This window comes from Pelodiscus sinensis, chromosome 9 (genome assembly GCF_052426305.1).
Source record: "Pelodiscus sinensis isolate ZL-2025 chromosome 9, ASM5242630v1, whole genome shotgun sequence".
In the NCBI taxonomy this organism is placed as follows: Eukaryota; Metazoa; Chordata; order Testudines; family Trionychidae; genus Pelodiscus; species Pelodiscus sinensis.
In genome coordinates this window covers 31035299-31063059 of record NC_143060.1, presented here as the reverse complement: position 1 = coordinate 31063059, position 27761 = coordinate 31035299, and the positions used below count along the sequence as shown (strand labels likewise).

Genomic DNA, 27761 nt, shown 5'->3' with positions numbered 1-27761 from the left:
AACAGGTGTTCAAGGGACCTACAACACCTCATCGGACCTCAGTAATACCATGAGGAGTGAGCTGAAGTGCCAACAAGAAGCATGGTTGGAAAAATAATTCAAATACTCTCCTGAGGGAATTTTCTAAACTCTCAGTCATTGAGGGAAAATCTTCACTCATAGATATATTTACTGTCCATAGCCAATTCTCTCTAACTTTTCTTGAGTGGCATACCTGAATACTTGGGCGCTAATATATATATATATATATATAGACTATATTGCTATATTTATTCCCCCTAAATTTGGGTCAGTTCTGTATAGCACTAAGCATCTTTAACTTTTAAAATAAACTGTTAGAGGATAATCCAAGCACTGTAACCAGATCTACTGACACTTTTCCTAGCCTACGTATTATATAACATTTTAACATTAGCTTTAATAAATTTTTTAAATCTTAGGAGATGGCTTGTTAATTACATGACAGTGAATAGAGCTGCAAAGATTGTTAATAGTGTTGTAATCTTATTTTAGTGTTGAATTTATAAATGCATGGTAATTTCTCTTTTGCCAAATAGTTTATTTCCATGAAAGATTACCTTTGCTTCTCATGTTTTTTCCAGTTCCCAGAAGTAGTACATAGGTGTTACTATTGTTTATAGTATGCAAATGGCTTCATTCTTAATCTCTCTTTAAAAAAATGGACATATTGCAGCCAGTCTCGGCTTTGTAAGCCAGTGTCTCTTTTCCTTAAAATCACTGAAATTTGATTTTGGAGTAGATTAGATGGTGTCAAAATATCACAGAACTGGGAGTCGGGAGACTTGGATTCTTTTTTTGCCCTTTAAAAGAGTTTTTAGTATGACTTGGGGAAAGTCACTTATCCTGTTATGTGCCTCAGTTTCCCAAACTATCTTTTTAAGGAAAACAGTGGAAAGCACTTTGAGTAAAATGCTTCATATATAACATGTATTGTTAGAATGAAACATCAGTATAAAAACAGGAGAAATATGCTGGAACCACACTTAAAGTTGCCCCTACAAAATCTATAGTCTCATCCTCAATCTTTTAAATCTCTATAGTGTTGAATACAGGTGACCCCCACACTTATGACCTAATTGGTTCCTGGAGTCAAGCCATTGTAAGTCGAACCCTTATTTCCCATAGGTGCAATGTTATAAGTGGCGGTTCCGTTCCTGGAAACCCATTTCATACCCCAAGAATACGGAAATGGAGGAAATCTAAACTAAATAGTTCACATAATGTGCAAAAATAACTAAAGTGAAAACCGATGGGGCAGAGATGCACGCAGTTTAAGCAGCAGCTGCAGACTGGCAAGTCTGACTGACCTTGTATGTTTCCTGTTTTGAGATGATGCGTGGAGTCTGCGACGTATGCCATCTAAAATGAGAGCTGTGGATGTAAATTTTTCGTATTAAAGGTTGTAAATGTAGGTGGTCGCAAGTTGGGAGTCGCCTGTACTACATTAAAGTACCTTTTGTATTTGTGGAACTGGGCACAGACAGCTGCTATTAAGAAAACTTATCCATTGTGATGTGATGTAGTTGTCCACTTGACATCAAGTTCATAATCAGATGGAAGATTTATCCACACTGTTTAATAAAACTAGCATTGCTATATTAGACAAAGATATGATGAGAACATATAATGTAGATTTGCTGTGGTCTTAATTAAAGGTCTTTGGGGATTATATATAATAGTAATGTTAGCTAGATAGAGTCCTTGGGAACACAGATAAATCCATATTTCTGCAGAGATTTTTAAAAAATGTATAGAGTTCATGTATTGTAAAAGTAGCAGTCATTATAGACTGAGGCTGTATTTTATTATTTGACAGCTACTGGTCCCTCTGCTGAGTAACCTTTGTTAATGATTTGCTCCTTCACATTTGTAACATTCTGTCATTACCCCATGATCAGTGCATAGACCTACGCCATCTTTTGCAATAGGGGTTCTTGGCTGCCTGAGTAGCACTTTTCCTCATCTTTGTCCAATCCCGCAGAGGCCTCTCTGCTGGCCTGTGGATCTACATAGAGTGGTGGGTAATAGGAAGAACAGGAAGATTTGTCATGGCCCAGAGGCATCAAACCTGGGCCCACAAGCAGGGGTGAAAATAACTTACGTTTCTCACAGGTACTGTGTTATCACAACCCAGTCTCCCCCCCCCCCCCCCGGAGATGAAGGGGGGCTTAGGATATGTGTGAGAGCGAGTGATACAATAGTACCTGTAGGAAATTTCAGTGTGGGGTGGAGTGTGGAGGGCTAAGGGCAGGGGTTTGGGGTGGGTGGGTGCAGGAGTTAGGGCAGGGCTGGAGACATGATGATTGCAGGAGTCAAGGTTGGGATGTATGAGGTGCTCAGGGCAAGGGATTGGGGGTGTATGAGAGGGTGAAGAATTTAGGGCAGGGGGATGGGGATGAGGGGTGCAGGAGTCAAGGTTGGAGTTAGGAGGGGCTCAGGGCAGGGAGTGTGTAGAGGTGACTGCGGGGTGGGGGAGTGCCATTTCAGGGGGCGGAGAGGCTGCGGCTGTACATATCGGGTCTCTGTTGCTTTTCCTGCTTCCTGGGACTAGGGAGCAAGGGGAAAGTGTGGAGCTTGCTGTGTTCCTCCTCTGCAGGTGGGAGCAAGAGGAATGCAGCAGGCTTTGCACTTTCCCTTTGCTCCCTAGTCAGAGGAATCAGGAAAAGCAACAGACCTGGTACGTGTAGCTATAGCCCCTCCTCCTGAAAGGGGGGGGGGGGTTCAGGGCAAGGGCAGCCCTGGGAGCTCCCCGCCCCTCCCACTGCAGCTGAGTGCTCTAGCTGGATCTCTGCAACAAGCGCACCAACTTACTTTCACCTCTGCCTGCAAGATTCATAGGAGCAGCCATGCTCCAACCCTCCATCTTGCAGATGGATAGCAACAGTTTACCTGACACTTACAAAGCCCACCCCTCGTGAGTCTCCATCCATGAGATCCAGTTTGTGGAGTCTTTGGCCATCTGGCCCAACTTAAGTTAGCCGCAGGAACAAGAAATTATCCAAACAACTAGAGCTCCACCCTGCTCTGAATTGTGAGCCTTGTCCTTCCTGAATCTTACTTAAGGTTGACATGCACCTGTTTTTTGAGCAGAATACCTGGTTGAAAAGGGATCCTGGAAGCTTTGGTCAGCCCTGCTGACTGGGCCGTTAAGAGCATGGTTGGCAGTGTAGTGGGGCTAACGCAGGATCCCTGGCTGGCTGAGTGTGACTATTGGAAATGGCTGGCATGTTCCCCCTCTGGTTCTTAGGCACAGGAGCAGCCAGGGGGATCTGCATGCTATTCCCACTCCAAGTAAAAGCTCCACAGAGCCCACTGGCTGGCAATCACAGCCAATGGGAGCTGCAGGTGCAGAGCCTGTGGCTGGGGCAATGTGTGGAGGTCCCTGACCTCTCTCCACCCAGGCACTGGACTTGCCAGTCACTTCCAGGAGCTGCCTGAAGTAAGTACTGCCTGGAGCCTGCACCCCACACCTCTCTTGTATTCAAACCCTCCGTCCCAGCTTTGAATCCACTCCCATACCCCGCCAGCCCAGTGAAAGTGAGCAAGGGCAGGGGAAAGAAGAAGGGATGAGGATTAAGTGGAGGCAGGGCCAAGGTATTCAGCAATCAGAAAGTAGGCAACCCTAACTCTGCTCCTGCTTGATTTTTTTTCTGGCATTCCAACCTAGCTTGGCTCCTGACATCTGACTTGTGGTTCCTGATTTTGGTTTTCTCCTGTCTGTGGCCCCTGGTACCCTGACATGCCCTGGCTCTGGTATCTGATTCATCCAGTTTAATTTAAGTGGTGACTTGATCACTTCAGCAGGTGTTTCCCTGTAACTGGTGTTTTAAAAATCATACTAAGGGTTCTGTGCTTTCTTTGACTGACACTTGTGTAGCACCCAGGGCATGAACAGTGCATCAGAATAAGATACTAGGTCATTATTAATATAAGATGCAGTACTGAAAACATGGATTTCTTTCTTCATGTGAAGACATCTTTGACTCAGGAGACTAATACCACAGGAAGTACTGGTGTGCTCTTTATACTTGGCAGCTGTGGAAGTGATTTGCTCTAAGTTTCTGTACCTTGTTAACCTCAAGCCCTTCAAGCAATGAGATAGTTATTGTTAGGGAAGTAGTTATACAAATGCCTTACCTTTGAGATTGACATTGCAGCTAAGGATTTCCAAATGTGACATATGAGTACAAAGTTTTAATGGATCTGAGAGCAGAGTGTTTTATATTTTAGGAGCGTGGGGAGGGGGAGTAAAAGCTGAAAAGGAATGAGTGTTGGAGAATATTTCTGAAAGTATATGTATGTAGTTCAAAAGCAGCTCTGCAATTGTACTAAGTTTTAAAACAGAAACTTGGACTCTCTAGCATGTGTTCTGGGATTACTAGGAAATTCCTGAATACAGAAAGGAAATGTCTGCCAAATCTATGCTAGGTTTTCAGAAAGTCTGTTCCCAGAGGGTGTATCTTCTTAATGATTTCTCCACCCTTGCTCTGGATAAATACAAACACTATATCTCTAACATCAAACAGAGAAGCATTGCAAGACCTATTTAGCAACAGTATTATTTCACCTTACATGATTTCTGTTGCAGCTACCACACAGCCTGTCTTTGACTTCTCAATTTATTCAGCACCATATTCTGTTACATCTACATGATTCATTGTGCTAACAGTGTAACAGAATGTAAACACAAGAAAGAAAATGGCATTTTCATTCTGCACAAGGCAATTAATGTGGTTGGAGCTAAATGACTATAGGTATCATAAAGCCATGTACCCTTGTGCAATTCCCGAAAGTTCTTTAATTCTTCTTGGCTACGTCTACACTGGCCCCTTTTCCGGAAGGGGCATGTTAATTTCAGAGATCGTAACAGGGAAATCCGCGGGGGATTTAAATATCCCCCGTGGCATTTAAATAAAAATGTCCGCCGCTTTTTTCCGGCTTTTAGAAAAGCCGGAAAAGAGCGTCTACATTGGCCCCGATCCTCCGGAAAAAGCGCCCTTTTCCGGAGGTTCTTGGAATAAGATCCTCCGGAAAAGAGCGCTTTTTCCGGAGGATCGGGGCCAATGTAGATGCTCTTTTCCGGCTTTTCTAAAAGCCGGAAAAAAGCGGCGGACATTTTTATTTAAATGCCGCGGGGGATATTTAAATCCCCCGCGGATTTCCCTGTTACGATCTCTGAAATTAACATGCCCCTTCCGGAAAAGGGTCCAGTGTAGACGAGCCCCTTGAGTGCTGATTCCACATGCACTCCACGTGTTTAAGATCAGAAGGCTCTTCAATAGCAATGTTCATTGATATAGTTTAAAAAAAACAAAGCTCATTGTCCTATAAATATCTTCCATGGTTAAATGCTGTATTTGGTCTCTCCTTTGTCAGATATCTTTGGACCTAAGTTCCCTATGATGGGATAGATGGGCTCAATGAGGTGGAAGCAGGGGCAATTTGTACAGGATGGAGGCAGGGGAAGCAGGCTGCATTGGATGTGTGTATGCTAGGACATTTGCATGACTGCATTTCAAACAAAGTTTATGTAGTTAAAGGCTTAAAATAAGAAAGAAAATGGTTCTTAACAGATTTTTTTTTGGAGTGCTGCAGATAACTAAAACTCTGAACATAATGATTTTTTAAAATGTTGTGTTACTAAGTAATACATAGTAAATTGTATTGCATTAAGGCCAGATCTTTGCTATCTGGTAGCGTTCTGGCTCTACTGAGTCAGAAATAGCAAGTACTACGTGTGATGCTAATTTTGTAGGATGAAAACTTATTTTCAAGCTCTTTGAAACATGCATCTGTGTACAAACCCTGAAGCCATGTGTTAATTTGTTCTGGGGCTTCTACTCTTCCTCAAGTAGAAGAAGGTTAATTCCCTACCTTTGTGCAGCACCTTTGTAGTCACTAATGGTACCACACAGCAACTAGATGCTGGAGTCTTATTTTAATTTTCTTCCATGCATATGTACTGCTTAAGTGTGTGTGTGTGGGGGGGGGGGGTTTGTATTGGTGGTGCACATCCACACACTGCCTTAATATTGGTGCTGCACATCAGAAATTTCAGTCTGCCTAAAAGAAAATTCAACCTGTGCAAGAACAGAAAATGCTTAGGGCTTGGACGCCACCTACTTAAGTCACACTTAGATTCTTAAAAAACCTGTTATAGGCAGTATCTAAAAAGACACAAATTAACCCACATTCTGTGCTTTAATTCTGAACTAATATACCTACTGTTATATTGTGTGGAGTTCCACAGTTGAAGAATAAATTAGTGGAAACACAGAGAGCTTGAATAGTTGTAAGTGTCCATTTTATTGCATAACACAGAACTAATTAGAACCAACCCAGACTGGCTGGGCTGACCCTCAGTGACCTAACTCAGTTACTATAACAACAAGATCTATATCTACAACCCAATATACAACATATTCCTCCCCCCCTTAATAAAAATGTCTCTTTAATAAAACAAACACTAACTATGGAATGATGATAGACTGCGTCAAGTTCCCAGCTAAGCCTGGGAATTATTTTGCCCCATCTGTGAGTTAACCTCAACTAAAGGTCCAGCCATTGAGGAGGCCTCCTTTCTCTAGGTGGATTATGGCAGGACATCTGGTGTTCTTGTACCCGAAGGTGTTATAGGTGCGGGCCTGACAATGGGCTGGGAACTTGAAGTGCAAACAGGTGAGGCTGTCGGATCAGCCTGCTCAAGGAGGAGGTTTGTTTGCCACAGGTGCTAATGGACGAGGAGAGTCAGGAGCAGGTAATTCTTGACACAGTAGCTCACCAGTGGAGGGGAGGATGGGCAACTCAACTGGAGATGTGTCTTGGGGGCAGGCATCATCTGGCAATAACTGATTTACATGCCGCCACCAGATGAGATCCTCTGCAGTCCTGACAGTATGGAAACAGGTCCCATTTGAACAATGAGCGTAGTTCTGAGCCAAAACGGGCTCTCCAGGATTAAAGGTCCGGTCTTTTGCTCTGGATGCATGCATGATGACTTGACCTTGCTGTTGACATTGCACAATTTGTTGTGGTTCAGCAGGTTTCAGCAAATCAAAGCAAGTGCGCAGCCAACGTCCCATCATTAGAAAAGCTAGGGACATTTTGGTTGTAGCATAAGGAGTGTTTATGTAGGATAGTAAGAAGGTGTCCAGATGCTTTTGAATGAGTGAATGTCCTCTAGCCGACTTCAAAGCTTGTTTCATTGTCTGCACAAATCTTTCAGCCAACCTAATCATGGATGGGTGGTATGGTGCAGAAGTGATGTGATGAATCCCATTTGCTTTCATAAAATTTCCAAACTCCTGGAGACAAACTGTGGACCATTGTCACTCACAAGTTGTTCTGAAAGACCAAAATGACAAAAGATTCCCTATAGTTTTTGGATAGTACTCTCAGCAGTAATGGAAGGCATTATAGAGACTTCTGGCCATTTGGAATGAGCATCTACCACCACCAAAAACATGCTACCTTCAAATGGGCCAGCAAAATCAACGTGAATACATTGTCACAGTTTTTCAGGCCAGTCCCATGGCTGTAGAGGTGCCAACTGAGGTGCCATCCTCACACCTTGCCATGAAATACAAGCGCTTACCTTCTCTTCAAGCCAGGCCACCAAAAATAGCTTTGTGCAGTTTTTTGTATGCACCCCATTCCACAGTGACCTGAATGCAGCTGTTCTAACATCTGTTGTCTCCAGTATTTTTGGAATAATGACACAGATTCCCCACAACAAGCAACCAGAATGGATTGATAACTCTATCCTCTTGGACATGGTAGGGGACAAGGTTGGGTGAGACCTGAGAGTTCCATAGAGATGTTCCATGCATCACGAGATACATAACTTGGGACAGTACTGGGTCAACACGAGTTGCTCTCTTAACTTGTGCAGCAGTGATGAGCGTGTTCTCTACCTGTTCAAATTAGAAGATTTCCTTGATGGCCACTATCTTGATGTTTGACTGGCAAAGGCAGCCTAGAGAGACCATCTGTATTACCATGCAGAGTGGATTTCCGATATCTGATCTCATATGTGTGTCCCGAAAGCCACAGTGCTAATTGTTGCATACGACTAGCAGCCAATGGTGGAATACCTATGCGTGGACCAAAAATTGCCATCAGAGGTCGACGGTAGTGAGGAGTATAAACTTCTGTCCAAACAGGTACAGGTGAAATTTCTGAAGCCCAAAAACGATTCCCAATGCTTCACGCTCGATTTGTGCATAGTTAGTCTCAGCTTTGCTTAAGGTTCGTGAAGCAAAAGCAATTGCGGTGAGGAGTCCTGTGGCACCTTATAGACTAACCGAAGTGTTGGAGCATGCATCTGACAAAGTGGGTCTTTGCCCACGAAAGCTTATGCTCCAACACTTCGGTTAGTCTATAAGGTGCCACAGGACACCTTGCCACTTTTGCAGATTCGTACTCCTTGCCGCTTTTACAGATTCGTACTAACATGGCTACCCCTCTGATACAAAAGCAATTGGTTTCTCTTCTCTTGAAGGCATAATGTGTGACAAGACCGTTCCCACTCGATATGTAGAGGCATCACAGGCCAACTGTAAGGGTAAGGATAGATCAAAATGTGTCAAGATCTGAGTTCAGCAATGCACATTTAGCCTTGTTAAATGCAATATCACAGTCCTCAGTACACTTCCAGACCGTGTTCTGACCAAAGGAGCTCATGAAGTGGTTTTGGTGCATAATGTGACTCCAGGATTTCCACAATGTCACTGTAAGATTTAATATCTGGCTTAAAGCAAACTGCGTAGCAGAGAGTAGGTCTTAGCCCCTACAACGCTTAAAAATATTGGCACCTTCTTCTCTTCCTTAATGTCATTTGCAAATAACAAAGTTCAAAATTCTCAGTATATACCAGCCATGGCTCTGTAGTCTCCTCAAACATCCTAGTAGTCCTGTAAGTTTAGCCACAGCTGCTGAAACTCCCTTCTTTCTCTCCCAAGCCTGTGGGCTCCAATGATCTTAGTTTCAGTTTGCACTGTCAGTATAGCAATCAGTTCTTACCCCCACCTTCCAGAACAGCGAAAAGGTTTGTTTTCTTCTTCTGTTGCTGGAGGCAGTACAGGCATTCCACCCTCGTTGCCTCTTGTTATATCGTGTGGAGTTCTACAGTTGAAGAAGAAATCAATGGAAACACTGAAAGCTTGAGCAGTTGCAAGTATCCATTTTATTGCATAACACAGAACTAACTGCAACCAGCCCAAACTGGTTGACCCTTAGTGACCTAACTCAGTTACTATAACATCAAGATCTATATCTACATCCCAATACACAACACCTACACACATCTCTCGATTAATTCAGTGGGATTTACACAAATGTGTCAGAGCAGAATTGGGCATTGTGCTCTAAGGAGGTACTTCCTACTCCACAGTCTGCATGCATGGGATAAACCACATTAGACACTGAGCTAAGATTTGAACTAGACTGACAGACCAACTTATACACTGTGCAAAAAATTCCTTTCCGCCTCCCCTTTCTTACCACAAACAGTATTCAGATTAACAATACAAAATCTCACAGGGGGTAGCTGTGTTAGTCTGTAACTTTGAAAAAAGTGAGTAGTCCTTGTAACTTATAAACTAACAAATATTATATTTATAGTATTATGCACATTTGTGGGCAAGCCCCCTTTTTTTCTCCACTCAAACTCATCTGAAGAAATGGGTTTTGCCCACAAAAGCTCATGATACTATATTATATATAAATACATATCCATTACATTTTTAACAAAAATCCTTTTCACTGGTCTCATAATGCTTATTTTTCTTCAATTCAATGACATAGTATTTCCTGCATAAAAGCCAAAGTCTTATTAAAATAGCTTATTATGGTTTGATTCTGAGCAGTCCCAAAGTCAGTGCAGATGGTGGATGCTCAGCTCCTCTCAGGATCATTCTTTTATGAAGTAGATGCCATTCTAAACATGGTAACCAATTTTTAAAGTATTATTATATAAAGATGGTATTAATTACAAGGCTTCTTATCAAATTCTCTGTATGTGCATGTCTGTTTTCTTTTCTGTTTTCACTTTTAACAATCATGTTTAGTTGCTGGTTCTAGAAACGGGGTAGGGGGAGACACTAATGTAATAAATATGAACAATTATTTGTTTTTGCAAAATGGTTTTGATGGAAAATGTCACAACAGAGTTAATAAATGAAACAGCTTATTGAAATGTAGAAGAGATGATGATATATGATAATTACATCTTACAATTTTTTTTCTATGCAATGAAAGGACAGATGTTTAGTTTTGAGATTGTCATATATGCCTAGATATTTTAAACGCGTTTGATTTGCTTGATTTTTTTTTTTTTAAGGTTTTGGACATAGTGAGGACAAGTGTTCGTGCTGTTCTGCAACGTGTCTGGAGGGTTTCTGATGTTGAATGTTTACATTTGTACCGTATTTTTAACCGTGTGTTTAATCGCTTACTTTGGAGCCATGGCCAAGGCCTGTGGAACTGTTTCTGTAATTCAGGGTAGGCCTGATATATTTATTATTGAAATCCTTTTAATAATTTCTCAGTTAGAAGTGGCATAGTTTCATGTTTACTTTCATTTAAAAAATTACTGTAATAAATCTTTTTTAAAAAATCATTAATCGAAAACATACAATGCAATTACCTAACAGCATTAGGGATGTTAGGAAATAAGTAAATAGCTAATCATGTAGTTGATAGCTCTTGCTGTATCTGATACAGAGGCAGCAAAGTACAGGGGCAGAATGTGAACTCAAGTAGTTGACTCGACTATTCACATACATCCCTAATTAGCAGAGGCTAAGATTTTCACTAATGGACCCTTACAAGTAGGATCTTAGATCCATATGAAGGCATCTAAAGTAAATTATTTGGTTTTTTTCAAGAGCTTTGAGCATCCTGCAACTCCAACAGATTTCTCTCATTGAGAGACCTTACTGGCTCTGCACTTTTGAAAGTAAGGCCAGTTAATTAAGTGACTGTGATATGGTCCTTGGAGTGCAATCTAGATTGCTGAATCACTTAGCCCTCTAAAACCCATCTTGGGGGTATCCCTCACACTACAAAGCTACTGCTGTTATACAAGGAACACATCCACCTAAGTTACAAGGAATAATCTCCCAGCTTCTCATAAACTGTTACTAAAGAAACTCCAACTTATTCTCTGCAATTCTCTGCAGTTCCACCAGACTATATGGTGCAACACTGGTCAGAAGCCAGGCCGGTATCTCCTCCTTTCCTAGTTCACCACTTTGACAAAAAGGTAGTGGATATGCAGCAACTCTTGTTAACTTGAGCTGAGGCTTCCCAAGCACTAAATTTAATGTTTTAGGTTAAATATAAAACAAATGTATTAATTACAGGAAATGATTATGAATGGTAAATAAAGGTCAGAAATGAGTATCTTAAAAAATAAAAATAAAACACGTTCTAAATACTAGGCTTTTAATTAGGGCTGTCAATTGATGTGCGTTAATGCCTGTGTTTACTGCAGAGCAGGATTAATGTGTTAATTTTTTAACACATTAATTGCAGACATTAATGCTGCGCTGCCCCTTTGAAGTGCTGCTGCAGCACCTCAAGAGGGCACATTAGGAGCCTGGGATCAGCTGGAGTGCCCAGCTGATCCCTAGTTCCGCTTTGCACTGCCCCTTTGAAGTGTGGCTCGTAATGTGCTGCCCCTTTGAAGTGCCATGACAACACTTCAAAGGGGCAGCACTGCACGGAGCTCGGGGTCAGATGGGGACTCCTGCTGATCCTGGGCTCTCGCAGTGCTGCACCTTTGAAATGCCCCCACTGCATTTCAAAGGGGCAGCTGCACTGAGCCTGGGGTCAGCTGAGGACTCCAGCTGACCTTGGGTTTCCACAGTGCTGCCCATTTGAAATGCCGCCGCAGAGTTTCAAAGGTGCAGTGCACATGATTAATTGATTGATTTTTTGTAATCGCTTGTCAGCCCTACTTTTAATCTAAGCAAGTGTTGAATTGAATAGCTTTTCTCACCCTGGTGGATGGTAAAGGCAGGTTACAGTTTAGTAGACATACTGAACCCTTTTCCAGCATATACCAAACCCAATTCAACGTCTTTGTCTTCCAGACACCGATCCAGGTGTTCAGAGGTGGCAGAAAAGAGGCCAAGTATGATGTTGCTTCCCCTCTTTCATACTTTCTTCCAGCTTGCTGGAAATATTCTTATTGTAACAAGGGGATCAGGCAGCCCCCGTTAGTTAAAGCAGTCCCCAACACATACACGCCTTCTCCAGGTAGCCTCTGGGACAGTGGATTGGATGTTGATGAGCCATTAATACTGTCTGGCTATTGCTGGCTAATCCTTTGTTGTAACAGAAAGACGGTGTGGGTGTTCCCAACCACACAATTTATTGCAATAACACAGAGTAATACTTCATAATTTCACACACAATGTTAGCACAAATAATCCGGCAGGATATTCATATTCAACAGATCAGGAATTTTAAAGTGATACATCATAAGATATGCTTTGTACAAAGCTACTATTATTATCCTATCTCCATAGTGCTTATGGGGGTTTCAAGGTGTTTCTTTGAGGTACAGAGCCTCACAGGCTGTGTCCAGACTCGGGTTTTTTTTCGAAAAGTAGCCTTTTTTCGAGAACTTCACCTGCGTCTAGACTGCAGCCGCGTTCTTTCGAAATTAAATCGAAAGAACGCGGCTTTTCTTTTGATGGCGGTAAACCTCATTTCACAAGGAAGAACGCCTTTTTTCGAAAGTGCTCTTTCAAAAAAAGGTGTTCTTGAATGCCAACAGGGCTTTTTAGAAAGAGAGCATCCAGACTCACTCGCTGCTTTCTTTCGAAAAAGCGGCTTGCTTTTTCAAAAGTACTGCTTGCAGTCTAGACGCTCTTTTTCAAAAGAGGCTTTTTCGAAAGATACTTTAGAAAAAGCCTCTTTCGAAAGAGGCTTGCAGTCTAGACATAGCCCCAGTGACTTAACTTTAGTTGGCCACTGACAGAAATCATGGCCCTCAGTCTTTGATTCCTAGAGTAAAGAAAAGAATTAAGTAAGTAAAGAGTCCTCCTGACATTTTATAGCCCAAATATTCAGATTCTCATGTGTGGTTTAGAAGTACAGCAGACTTTCTGAGTTGGACTGTATTTGTTCAGCATTACATATTGGAAACAATTATGAGAAGTAGTAAAGTGTGATACTGGCAGGTAACGAAATATTTCTTTTGCTTGAAAATTAAGGATGCTCATTAGAAAACAAAATATTGTATTTTCAAAATTAAATTAGCCCATTCCCTAGCTTCTTACACTCTTGCAGTTCAAGGGACTGTTCCTTGGAGGAAAGATCTGCCGGGTCAGATCCTATGTATATAACAAAACAAATATGTCAAAGAACCTTTTTCTAGTCTTTCTTATGGGAAAAGTGTCTGTACAAATATGTACCATATCTGGAGAGAATATAAGCTTCTCCATAAGTATATAGAGTGAGTTGAGTAATGGGATGTCTTTGAATAGTTTTCAAAAGAGGACTGAGAAAAGATTTATTGAAAATGAGCTTCAGCAAACATACACATTATGATGATGGATTTCACATGTACAAAAGGAATTAACTTATATGTCACTTGCAGGGAATGCATGCACTACATTTATAAATGTAAAAAGAAGCCTAACCTGTATTCAACACAATAGCAGGAAAAGGGAGATGATTAAAACAGGGTATTAAAAGCAACAGTCTCAGACAGTGAGAGATCCTCTGCTGGTATACATTAGCATAGTCCCAGTGGTTTCATTTGACTTTAATGGCTCGATGTCAACTTATACCAGCTGAGGATTTGACCCATACTATGATTCTTTTTTGAGTGCTTGCATACGTCCATTAGACTGTAGGTATGTGATCAAGACCTTAGCATTGTAGCTAGTGGAACATTTTCCACTTAATTATTTGAATATATTTTATTGCTTAATTTTAATTTAGAATTTTTAGTTTGTTCTTTTCCAGTCTTGAGGGTCGTTGGAGACAGGGCGCCTATACCAAGGTCCCCTGGGTTCGAACCTTGCATGCGCTGCAAAGAGCCTATGCCTGAGAGTGACCTTCATTCAGACAAGCACTATTCTGAAGTGCTTGGAATGAAGGTCACATTAATGAAAAGTTGTTTCCATGATAAAGAAGTTGAGGGGGGAGCATCTCTGTTACATTTCCCTGGAGTCTGCCTTCAGACTGGCAACAGATCCCCCTTAGTCATCCAGGGGAAGTTCTTTGGTGGCTCGTTCGCATAAACATTAGCAGGAAAAGAGCCCCATCAACAGGACTGTCTTTTTCAAGGTCCAGGACTTCAGAGTAGTTCAGGGCTTCAGAAACACAAGAAGAAATCTTCATTGGCTCTTTAAAATCCCAAGTATGGGATGCTATTGAAAATCAATCAAAGTGAGGACTTTGGCTCACCACTTAGCACTGGCTCATATCAACAGTGTTGAAACATTGATTCTGGTGCCCTCTCAGAAACCATTGAGACTGGTTACCTGTTCAGCTATAACGCAGCAGTTATCTCCGAGTACTGCAAGACAGCAGCCAATGTCCCTTCTAACTCTGCTGGAGTCCTGTGCCACAGCCAGGGACTCGTTGTACCTATGATGAATATGCCTTACTTCAGGCTGAAGACCCTTATTAATTACAGACCCTTATTAATTACACCATGATTGTCTGGGGCTCCTCTCCAGGGCTTGTACCTAGTTCTCTAACCTGTATGGTACGGCATCTAGGAAACCAGCCATGCTGCTTCAGTATTGCGTCCGCAAGACAGATTGAAATCTTAGTCAACCCTCATTGCCAGGGTCATTGTCAAGCTTACACAAGTTCACGATACAATGATTATTGGAGGTTTTTAACAAGTTAGACAAACTCCTGTCAGGAATGGTCTAGTTATTACTAAAGCCTGCCTTGAGTGGAGGAGATTAGACAAGATGACCAACTGAGGTCCCTTCCAATCCTACACTTCTATGATTCTATTATCCTTACAGCTTCAGTCTGGTTCACTGAGTATTCAGACCTTCATAAACTGTCCAAATGGGAACTATAACAGGTTGTGACTCACTGCTGTGTGCCTTCTGCTGGTCTCCTCGGGAATTAGCTCTTCAGCCTTGGATTGCCTTTGGCTGGCTGGTGACTCACCATCAGCTATCTGTTTTCTGCACTGGTTGAAGCCCTGTGTCTCTCATGGTACTGCCCTACAGAAATGCCCCTGCACTCTAGTGTCCTCCCCTCACAGGGAACCCCAATTCCCCATCCCCACCTTGCCTCAGTGATCCTCTGCCCCAGAGTCTAACTGCTATTTGAAATGGCCACTCATCATTGGCAAGAGGATGGACCTGCCCTCAGGCCTTGAGAGCAAGACCTCAGCCTGGGAGTTTGCCTGGTCAGAGCTACCCAGCTTGGCCTGCCCTTCCCCAGCCTTGCTCTATAGAGAGGTACTCTCTCTAGCTTACCCAAACAGCCAGCTCTTTCCTGCTCCACAGCTAGAGCAAGAGTCTGTTCTCCTCTGGAGGAGCTCCTATTAATCCTGTCCCAGCTGGGCCCTAATTGTCTGCTATCTGCCTGAGCAACTGGCTCCACAGTCTCAGCCCTCATCCAGGGATGGGTTTACCCCTTGTTTCACCTGGAGCAGGTGCTCCTCTACAGAAACCTTTGCTGTTACCAATAACCAGAGACTTTATAATGCAGCACCGTGGTCAGGTGTTGTAGCTGAATCATCAAATGCTGCACCTCATGGCACAGTTCATAAGTGGCTGTGTGCAGAGGAGGCACATTTCTCAGTGACATTCCAGAAAGTGCTCCTTAACAGCAGCATCAAGCGAAGATGCTAATGTAGGTAAAATGGTCCTTCCTTTAGTCCTTCTTCCAATGAGACTCTAAGCTCCGCTGCCTAGGAATTACCAGCTTAGGAATTGTCTACAGTGTAATGGACATATGCAAGCATTTGAAGAAAAGTCACCTTGTAACTATTGTTCTAAAAGACATGTGATGTATGTCCATTTACAGAACACATCCTCATGCCTCACTGCTTCGGAGCCTGCTATAAACTTCCAGTGCAAAGTAAGCTTGCTTTGAAGCTTGAGGAACTTATCTGAAGGTGGTGCTTTAAGGAAAACTCTGTGGCACTATTGCATGGGACAGAGCATGCACCTACAGTTTAATGGTCATGGGCCAGTGTAATAGAAAAGGGCTATATGCCACCAATCTTAATTTACTTCTTTTATGTAGCCACTTAGAGATATAAGGACTTTGATTTCATGCCCCAAATGGTTTCTGGACTTTTGATTCGATATTCCCTTAATTTTTAGTGTTCCATGGCATTAGTTAGCCTTGTTTTAAGCAAAATGTATGTAGTTTTGAACCTCTTGCTTTTAATATTCTGTTTTGGAAGCTTCAATTTGTGACATTTTTTATGTTCAGAAATCAAACATTTTTTTCCACAAAAATGTCTTTTGTTCAAAACTTGATCAGCTATCCTTTTAAGCTGATTCAGGAATGCAGCTCTTGAGCCTTCTGAACAATTTAGTGAGGAGCAGGACTGTTGATATAGCAACCTTTCACACAGTACAGTGCCTTTGTCATTGAGAAATTGAGCTAAACTCTTTGACAAAATTCCTCTTCCTTGCTAAAGGAATTATTGCGTTGTCAAACAGCCTTTCTTAAACAAAAACAAACAAACAAAAATCACATCTAAACCTAATACATGCAAACACTATGTGGTGTCTGTTGAGGTTGCTTTACATGTTAAATCTAATGTAAAACCTACAAAGCAAGAAAATAGAAATGTCTGGCTATCAGCAGTATATATCTTCTGTTTTTTCCATCCAGAAGTGTACTTTGCCATTAGCCCAGTCACCATACACCAAAGAGAACATGCCAGAACTTAAACTCTTCCCAGCAGCATGTGTGCAGTTTTATATAACTGAATAGTAGAGACACTAGGGGGTGGGAAGTTGAATGCGTTTGTGGTAAAGGTGAGCAGAATTTGGAGAAGAGAATGCATCCCTAAGACAGAGTTAAAGTTGTGGGTGCATTCTCTGTGTTTATGGTGGTTGGACTATTCGTAAAGAGTATGTCTCTGAGTGAAGAAGAGGGAATATTTATTGTTAGTAGTCTTAAATCTTCATTCCCTTGCTGTTTAGATTTTGTGTTAGGTGTAGAATAACTTTAACAGATGTGCAAAAGCACTTGTGTATTAATATATAGTACCTAAATAGTACAATCTAGATGCAGTCAATTAACTAATGGTAAATGTAATTTAATAGCCTGCAAAAATCAAAAGGAGTACTAGAAAAGTGGTAGTACCAATTACTGTAGATTAAAATCACATTTAAAAAATGTCTCTCACATTATTTAGAATATTGTACACTTCAGCATGGCATTCCCTTGTTGTCTTCCTGTATCCTCTTTCCATGGTGAAGTTCCATACTTAAAATCAAATTAGATATACACAGAACTACCTCAGATTTTACTTGTCACATTTTCTGTTTATGCACTGATATAACATCAGCCCCAAATTCTCATTAAGCCAAAGTAGACATCCTGTTTTTTTTTTTTACTCTTAATCATAATAAAATCCTGGCTCCACTGAAGTTTTTGGAGGAAAAAACCCTATCACTGACAACAGTGAAGGCAAGACTTCACTCTGGATGCTTAGAAGGTGGAGGAAAGATGCAAGGCATCCTTCCCCTCACTGAATGAAATGATTGCTTAATTTAAAAAAATGAAACCCAAGCTTTCCAGTTATCATACAGGCCTTCATTTTTTGTACAGAGAAAAAGGTTTCAAGTACACCCATATGGCTTTCTGTATTCATATCTGAATACTGGACCAAAAGTAAGTTTTGAATAAACACAAATTCTGAGTAAGCACTCCTCCTTACTATGAAAATGCACCTAGTTAGACTAGCATAGTAACCTCAACATTTTGTGCACTGAAAAGGTCACAGGACTAAACCTTTTTTGGAAAAAAAATGTTAATGGAAACAGAAGTACCATGTGTGTGGTTATTTCAGAGGGAAAAATTTACCAGACATACTCTGAAAGTTTTAATTATACTTCTCTGAATTGATAAAGACCAATCTCACCCACCCAGTTAGAATAATGTGCTAATGTTTAAATGATCTAGACAGAGAAATTCCCTTCTCATGACTTTTTGAATAGTTCTGGTAGAGAAATGAAATATGAAATGCTTCCATTTATCTGTTTTTTAAAATTTTGAAACAGAGCACAGTATTTTGAACATTTATATTTGAATTTCATATGTACCATTTGTTACTCTCTTCAGGCTTAATATCATGGACTCCAGATTATCACTAGATAGCATGATGATATTTTCATTTATTAATTATTTTGGCATCACATCACCTGCTATCAAGATAGTAGTTGTTAAAAAGAAATCAATATTTTGTGTGTCTCATGATGTAGAACACCATTTAAAATTATATGGCAGTAAATCTTTTTGCTAAACCTAAACAGTGGTCCCATAAATGTTTTAGGGGAGATACTGAAGGAAAAATAGGTTATGAGCATTTTGAAATAGGAAAATAAATTCATAATTTGTATTTTTTATTCCCATCTGTCAGAATTTGAGTTAAGTAGCATAGGCCTTTCCTGTAAACAGGCAAGGTCACACTTTATTTCTCCACTGCTAAATCTGATGTGCAGGAGTAAAGCTTTAAGATTGCCATTTGTAACAGAAAATATGAGGTCATGTCTGTTTCCATGCCAACAGAAGTTCTTGGGAGACCATATTCAGTAAAAGGACAGAGGTGGTGACTCCTGAACAACTCCAGTGTTGTCAACGAATAGTACTGCTTTGTAAACACTGCCTGCTAGTGGCTTACAAATATTCAGCAGATTCAAGAGGATCTCTTACTGGAGTTGGCCCTGACTGGGATAATACAAGGTATATACTTTCATATTTCTAAAGTAACTATGAGACAAATATTGTAATGTATGATCAGATTTTAAATGTGTATACTTCCTTCTCATAGACTTTAAGGTCAGAAGGGACCATTATGATCATCTAGTCTGACCCCCTGCACAGTGCAGGCCACAGAATCTCACCCACACCCTCCTAGAATAATCCTCTCACCTATATCTCAGATATTGAAGCCTTCAAATACTTTGAAGACCCCAAGATGCAGAGAACCCTCCAGCTGTGATCTGTACCCCATGCTACAGAGGAAGGCGAAAAACCTCCAGGACCTCTGCCAATCTACCCTGGAGGAAAATTCCTTCCCGACCCCAAATATGGCGATCAGCTGAACCCTGAGCATGTGGGCAAGACTCACCAGCCAGACACCCAGAAAGTTCTCTATAGTAACTCCTATCATCCCTCCATTGACCTATTTACCACTCATAATGAATGGTCAGTTAGTTACCAAGATCATGTTATCTCATCAAACCATCCCCTTCATAAACCCATCTAGTTTAATCTTGAAGCCAGATAGATCTTTTGCCCCCACTACTTCCCTTGGAAGGCCGTTCCAGAACCTCACTCCTCTAATGGTTAGAAACCTTCGTCTAATCTCAAGTCTAAACTTCCTACTAGCCAGTTTATATCCATTTTGTTCTTGTGTCCACGTTGGTATTAAGCTTAAGTAATTCCTCTCCCTCCCTGGTATTTATCCCTCTAATATATTTAAAGAGTGCAATCATGTCCCCCCACAGTCTTCTTTTGGTTAAGGTAAACAAGCCAAGCTCCTTGAGTCTCCTTTCATAAGACAGGTTTTCCATTCCTCGGATCATCCTAGTGGCCCTTTGTACTTGTTCCAGTTTGAATTCATCCTTCTTAAACATGGGAGACCAGAACAGCACACAGTATTCCAAATGGGGTCTCACCAATGCCTTGTATAATGGCACTAACACCTCCTTATCCCTACTGGAAATACCTCGCCAAATACATCCCAAGACCGTATTAGCCTTTTTCACAGCCTTGTCACAATGGCGACTTATAGTCATCCTATAATCAACCAGGACTCCGAGGTCCTTCTCCTCCTCCATTACTTCCAACTGATGTGTCCTCAGCTTATAACTAAAATTCTTGTTGTTAATCCCTAAATGCATAACCTTACACTTCTCACTATTAAATTTCATCCTATTGCTATCACTCCAATTTACAAGGTCATCCAGATCTTCCTGTATGATATCCCGATCCTTTTCTGAATTGGCAATACCTCCCAACTTTGTGTCATCCGCAGATTTTATCAGGACACTTCCACTTTTGGTGCCAAGGTCAGCGATTAAAAAGATTAAATAAAATAGGCCAGTGGTCTCAATCTGTGGCTCATGGGCTGCTTATGGCCCAATCGGCTATGGCCCATGTGACATCCTCTGGGCCAAATGTGTATATATATTGTGTGGGGAACAGCCTACATAACACAGATAGAGCTGCATATGCTGCCCAAAATGGTAAATAGGTGGAGAACACACTGCTCTAGGCCTATGAAAAAGCAAAAGAACTAGTTCACTATGCAACATAAAGGACAAGCATTTTCTTCCAGTCCCACTTCTTGTCATGTGATAGTAAATGCAACAGGAATGATCCTTCCTCAGTTAAGAGGAGGCATACCATACTCATTTTATTTAAAATTTAATTATTAAAAGTTTTGTTTGCTAATTGCCCAGTAGCCAGGGTAAGAGAGGCATTCTGTACTTCACTAAATTGAATCTTTCCCTGTTCCTTTTCTCAAATTCTTCAGAGTAATTGATTCCTGGTTTGCATTCTTAGACGTGCCCTAACATATATTATTCTGCTGACTTTGCAACCACTGTGGGATCCCACAGGAGCATAGCTCCGAGCCATCGTCAGGTAAGTGCCATCTGACTTACTGTGTTGCACAGTTTTGCAAAGTTGACTTCTAGAAACAATAGGCACAAGTACTTTTGTTGTTTTATCTCCTAAAGGGTACACAAATTTTGTTGAAAACTTGCAAAACAGCACAATATAGTAAAAATATTTTGGCACTTGCTTGATTCTTCACAGGCTGGGTCAGTTCTTCAGCTGAGTTATAACATTGTTAGCATGCTGTTTATGAGGCTATTTCTACACTACAACAGAAAGTTCAACTTAAACTTCACGTAGCTGGAGTTGATGTACCTTAAGTTGAGCTATAGCAGGATGATACTCTCCCATCACCTTCTCTTACTCTTCTCTTCCAGGGTAGAGTAACATGGTCAATAGGAGGGTGATCTGGGGTCAATTTGGCAGGTCTTCACTAGACCTGCTAACACGACCACCTGTGGATTGATATCAGACTATGGATTCGTGCTGTAATGTAGAGGTAGCCTTATTGAAACATCACTAGAAGTGGGGGCCAGTGGTCTGTGACTTAACTCCTGAAATGCAAAATTAAAGGTAAATTTCAGATTATCCTAGCAAGTTGGATCATTCAGTACATAAACCTACAAATGGTTTGTTCATTTCAAAAGTGGTGCAGGTCTCTCCAAGGGCAGTGTTGATTCCTTTAAAAAAGATATAACATTTAGAATACCCTGTAGAAAATAAAATAAATGCATATCAGCTACAATACAGCAACTTTTACTTTTATCTCTATATATATTATCAGTTAAACCTACTGTATGACTTAATTGCTTAAGCAATGTGTCTTTAACTAGTTATTTGATATATTAAACTTTCTGCTGTTGTCATATGAATGTTTCAGGGGCTCTAACATAATTTAATACCAGCTGGAAACAGAAGTTGATTGGTCACAGAAAAAGTAGAGGTAATTTAGCCACAGAATGAACCATATGCAATATTCATAAAAAAAGTGATCTTATATAATAGTGGCAAAATCATTTAGAGTGATAAAGGCAAAAAAGATAAAAACTGAAGTAATTCTTACTTCCATTATTAATACTAGAGTTTTTTTCAGCCAAAACCTAGTTGTAATCATTCAGATTAGTCACATGACTCTAGCACATTGCATCGTTAACAAACCTGCTTTGTCCCCTTTTTGTGACTCTATGGAAGTCCAATGGAAGTTTAGTCATGGACTTCAAATGTGAGCAGAATCTAGCCCTCTTTTAGATAAGTGCATATCAGCTACAAGACAACTTTTACTTTTATATTTGTAGCAACATAGCTGTCAGGATAACTTCTATTAAAAGCTACAACCATTTGTAGTCTGCATTTATCTAAAAAATATTCCATTTATATTATGGTTACACTAACCATTCTGTCCTGTCTTAAAGACGGGGCTTCCCATTCTCTTTATGGGAAAGAATCCTTCTATATCAGCTGAATTTGTTTATATTTGTCCTAATATGCAGAAGAAAACTGAAGTTATTTCCCTTAAGAGTAACCACGTTTCACCTGGGTTTGTATTTTTAAGCTATCAGGGAAATTATATGAAAGAATTTTCACCGCTAATAATCTTTGTGTTGACTATTACTGTGATATAGTATAAGTAAGACTCTGTAAATTGTAGCATATGGGCAGGGAGTGATTTAACGCTAGTTTTGGCATGCAGTAGGCTTATTTTTTTCATAACTATGTAAAGTTTCATTTATATAGCTCTGTTGGGCTTTCTTGAGAAGGGAACTATTTTTAGGTTGTATTTATGTACACTTTTTTACTAGCTTGGTCAGATACATCTCCAATTGCAATTGGCTGCTTCTACATTTTTGATATTTTACACATTACCTTATGTCTCATTCCCAGTGATACTGTTCCTGATGGAAAACAAGTCATTATTTTAACTTTGCAGCATAGGGCAAAGCTCAAAAATTGTTAAACATATTTCAAAAATATTCACTGTTCAATTCAGTGGTCCCAGAACCGTATCCGAAATTAGTGGGAATACCAAGGCTAAATGCTCAATTGTGCTTCCTTCACAATGCTTTAAAATAAAAGTAAATATGCTGTGAAAATACAGTCAGACTTCTTTTCCAGCCAGGATACTCAAATCTCATAATGCAAACTTGATGGCATACATTAGTGCCAATGTGATATACACCATCAAGTGCCAGCAGTGCTCCTCTGCCATATATATTGGCCAGACAAAACAGATATTCAAAATAGTAACACCTTAACATTTCTAACTTGCCCGGGCAGTCATTAATGGATCTAAAAGTGACTATACTATTACAAAGCAATTTAAAAAAAACAGTTGGAGAGAGAAGCTGTGGAACTTGCCTTTATTTGCAAATTTGACATCTTTAGTTAAGGTTTGAATGAAGACCTGAACTGGATAGACTGCTACATTTAACACTCTAATGACATCAAAAGCTATGTACCAAGCACTTACAGCCCACTCTATTAGCCTCATTTGGCAGACCCTCTAATTGACAAGTTCACCAAGTTTCAACTCTAATTGAAATTTTCTCCCTTCTTTCCCTCCCCATCCTCTTTTTTTCTGCTATTTATTTGTACCTCTATATCCCTTGCTCCATTCAGCAGAAAAAGTGGGTTGTGCCCCCAAAAGCTCATGATACTATCTATATTTTTTTGTTAGTCTCGAAGGTGATGCAGGACCATTCATTTTTGTTTTGTGTTGCTGCTGCTGCTGCTGCTGTTTTTAATAAAGGATTGGCTATTGCAAGCATTTAACATCTTTACCATTAAGAAATCAGTGGCAAAAATGTTTGACCCAAAGTAAGCTGCACTTTTGCTATGGTTGTCTAGGGGTTGTAATAATAATACATATTTATTTATTAAACCATTTTCTTTGTCTGAGACAAAGGCCTGCCATTTAGCACTCTGTTATTGTATATAAAGTCTCACATACCAAGATTATAATCTGAGACACACAAATAACTAACTCCTTTGCCCCTGAATGCTACCTCTTCAGTTAACTTCCATTTTTTTATAACTCATTTTTAGGTATTTACTGCCAGGACCTTCACAGTTCATCATGAAAACATCCTCCAACTTTATTTGCACTTCATCTGGAATGCCTCGCTCTAACATTTTGTTTACACCCAGGTATAGCCACTTGTGAAATGAAGAGAAGGGTGCCATGCTTGTTAAATGTTTTTTTTCCCATTTAAATTTGTGAGGGAGCTAAATATAAGCACTGTTATATATTTGCTATATACATACAATAAAATTTAGCAGAAATCCGACTGTAAAACCATAATCTTTCTGGAAACCTAATAAAACTTGTTAAGTTGTTTACACAAATATGTTAATGTCTAGATCTTGCTAGGTTTATAAGTAATTCCTTCCTACTAGAATGTTATTTTTGCTGCAATATGTAAAATGGAATTAGGCTTGGAGATCCTATTACAGTGTTAAATTTAGGTACAATATCTTTTAACTTGAAATATATTTATTGTAAATCAGACTGTTTATTCTCTCATAGGTGATAAAAAGCTTGTTGTAGAAAAGTAAGAGTCATTAAATATAAGTAGTCTTGATTATTTCTATAACACATTTTAAAATATTGTAAAAGCAAGATCTAATATTCAGACATGTTGTATTTCTCTTATGAAATTACAAAGCATGTGTAGTAATGTTGTTTTTCAGTACAGACCCAAAGTATCTTTTAGTCTAAATGAAGATAATCCAGAGGGCAAATATTCAAAAATACCAGTTCTGGCAAATAGCTTCTAGTTGGATCCTTGTAAATAAAACAGAAGGCGACAGTTATTGTCAGATCTCCCTTCATCTTCCTTGTGTCTTGTGCCTTTCAATTTCATTTAGAATCAAGCAGTAATCTACAACTCACAAAAGAGCCATGAACATTTGCTGCTGCACAAGTGATGAAGCAAACATTTTTCAGAATTGCTGCAGTGCCAAACTATCCTCTCTCAACCTTAAAATAGTGTGGCTTGGTTTGGTTTTCACTGTAGGGAGCATTATAAGTTGTAGAATGTGTACTCTCATGGACAATATTTTTTAGATTTGCTGAAACCCAAAGAAAATGGTTGAAGATACAATTCATTTGATTTCTGTTACTCGGAATCAGCTTTGTGGAATGCAGATCTGGCTGAGAGACCTAATAAGGAATTTGATACACTCATGAGCCAGATCCTGAAGGTAGAGTTAATCTGAAGCATGGTCTAGAAACATAATTTTAAAGAGTTTTTAGTATCCATGTTTCTTCCATAAATTCCTATACATCAGAGGTCCCCAACTATGGGTGTGCTCCCCTAAGATGAGAGCCAAAAAACCTTTGGGACAGGGACTGAATGGCAGTCTGGGCCACCCAGCGCTGCCCCTCCCCAGCCTCACCCCCAGCTGTGGCACAGGCTCCCAGCCCTGCATCTGATCCTGTCCTCAGCTCCCAGGCCCGCCCCATCCCAGCTTCAGCTCTTGGCTATAGCTCCAACTCTGATCCAAATACCACTCCCAGCTGCAGCCTGAGCCTCTGCCTCCTTACCCCTGTCTGTGTCCCCTCCCTCAGCTGTGGCCCAACTCCTGGCTCTGGCTCCTCAGAAGTTTGGGGGCCACTGCTATACACGTACCTGCTAAGATGTCGTTTTAAAAGTGAATCCTGTTTATAACTAGTTAACTGCCTTGTTCCTGTTTGGTGTCAAAGGCCTGTTCACTCACTGATGAAAGTGGTCTTACCATTTTTTTGTAGTTATTTTCCAGCGTCAGTGTAATAAATAGGGTATAGCCTAATGACCCTTGTGCCAGAGTGATGCATGCCTTTTCCTACTCACAACATTAATATTTCTCTGGGGTGAATTTTAGAAACCTTGGCCATAGCTTACCAAATAGAGAATATTGGTGCCTATGTTTTTGCCTGTCCAAGTTCTGTACCATTTGTAACAGCATGACTGTTCCCTAGATTGGTTTTTAAAAATGTATTATGCTTTTAAAATTTGACTCCAAGGCTGATCAGATACAGGCAGTCTGCTAGTCTGACAGAATCAATTCCTCTTGCATGTTAGTGCTGGTTTACTCACACATCATGCTCCCATCAGTCCACTTCATGTATCACTGTGGGCCATACAGTGGTGACAGCTGATGATGCAAATTACAGGTGAGATTTAACAAAATCTGTAAATCCTGCTCTCTAGGGAGTACTAACCCACAGTGGTTTCCACAGTATTCTGCTTTTGGCCATGGGGGAAATTTGAATCAATGTCCAAAGGTGCTGAGAAAAGGGACTGGGGAAGTCTTGTGGTAGATTTTTTTAAAAATAGGACATTAAGTACAGATATGCAAAGTCGGTATAACTAGATAAATCAAGGATGTGTGGGATGTACACAAATGTAACAAGTGATTGGTTTAGGTTTTCAAAAATGGTTTTAGTTTCTAGTTGATGTTTTACCAGTATTATTTCTGATGAGCCATGCTGAAGTGATATTAATAGTTATTAAATTAATATTTTTAAAGAATGTAATAATCCTAAATACTTTTAATCTCTTCCACATGTGTGGGCTGTTTACTCTGCAGTTATCGTTGGGCTCTGTATTGTAGTATAAACCAGCTCACCAGCCAATGCATCAAATAAAGCTCCCAACAGCAGCAAATATTTCATTTTCTGTCTTCCAGGATAGTCTTAGTAGTCAAAACTAAAACAGTCTAACTTAAACAAGTAAACTACATCATGCTGGTTAGCTCATTTCAAAGGATCACAACTGTGTATCTAAATTGTATTAGAGACTTGGGGTGCCTTTACACTGCACCGTTATTTTGAAGTAACTAGCCTTGTTCCAAAATAACAATGTGAGCATCTACACAGCAATCCCATTATTTTCAAATAATATTGAAATAATGGGTGGCTTGTTCCAATTTCTGTAAACCTCATTCCATGAGGAATAACTAACTACCCCTCTGAAATAGCTATTTCGAAATAGCTGCAGTGTGAACGCTCCAGGGCCATTCTAAGTAATAGCTCCTCACCAGGGCCATTTCTAAGTAATTTCTCCCCAGTGGTTCCTGAAGCTCTAACTTGAGATAGCACATCCACATTAGAGGAGCCTGCGTTGGACTAATTTTGAGGCTTCCCTGTAGTGTGGATGCTCTGTTTCGAAGTAAGCTATTTCAGAATATATCTTCCGGAATAGTTTATTCTGAAATAAGTGTGCAGTGTAGACGGACCCTTACACCAAAAGAGGAGGGACATGGTTGTAACTGTACTTGAGATAGGCCATATATGTACAACAAATGACTAAAACAAGACTAGTTGAATATAACTTCTAAGTCATCAAGAAGAAAATGCCAAATGATATAAAAATAAGATTCTGCATAGCTTTAGCATATGAATTCTATATATTTTAAATTAATACAATGTTGCCAACCTATAGAATGAACTTCCACTACTGTCCTTAGGGAGACTTGGGAAGAAAACCATTGGAGGCAGGGAAAACTGCATTAGCCGGGATTTATTTTGACCAGTGTTGCAATTCTGAAAAGATAATGGACAGCAGCAACCCACATTCTCCTTCTTCAAGTAAAAGTGCTCATTTTGCTCAGACCACTCTATAAGAGGGTTTGCAGGATATGATACACTAATCACCACAAATAAACTGCAAGATTCATTTTTTTGAACGTCCTGGAGACAGTAACCTTGCTGAAACAATAAATCCTTTGTTGAGGGGCAGGCTAAGCCTCTTGCTTTAGTAATTTTACAATATTGAAAAATTGCTGTTATTTAGACAAAATATTACATTTTACATGAGACTTTTGATGATCATTAAATCATTAAAGACAGGTGCATTTCCCAGCAGCCCTGATTATTTTTGCTTTGTCCTTAGGCAGCTGGGACTGTCGATTTTTGGTCTTGTAAGAGAACAGATGTTTGAAAACTCTGAAGCTATCTGCTT

The 27761-nt window shown here is 40.2% G+C and overlaps 1 protein-coding gene across 9 annotated transcripts in view; it reads left to right on the top strand.

The window, feature by feature from the left end:
* The window catches only part of TTLL7 (tubulin tyrosine ligase like 7), a 144708-nt gene extending 120078 nt beyond the window's left edge, over positions 1-24630 (top strand). For 7 of the 9 annotated variants that reach the window (XM_025183193.3, XM_006120299.5, XM_025183191.3 and 4 more), the window contains 3 exons: positions 10361-10521; positions 18766-18939; positions 23863-24630. In XM_025183193.3, the coding sequence (XP_025038978.3) occupies positions 10361-10521; positions 18766-18939; positions 23863-23980 (453 nt within the window). In that variant the 3' untranslated portion in view covers positions 23981-24630. Of the gene's footprint in view, positions 1-1146; positions 2118-10360; positions 10522-18765; positions 18940-21700; positions 21764-23862 lie in introns of those variants that run through there. The other 2 variants (XM_025183194.3, XM_025183195.3) reach the window with 2 other exon arrangements.
* Positions 24631-27761: the final 3131 nt, after the last annotated feature.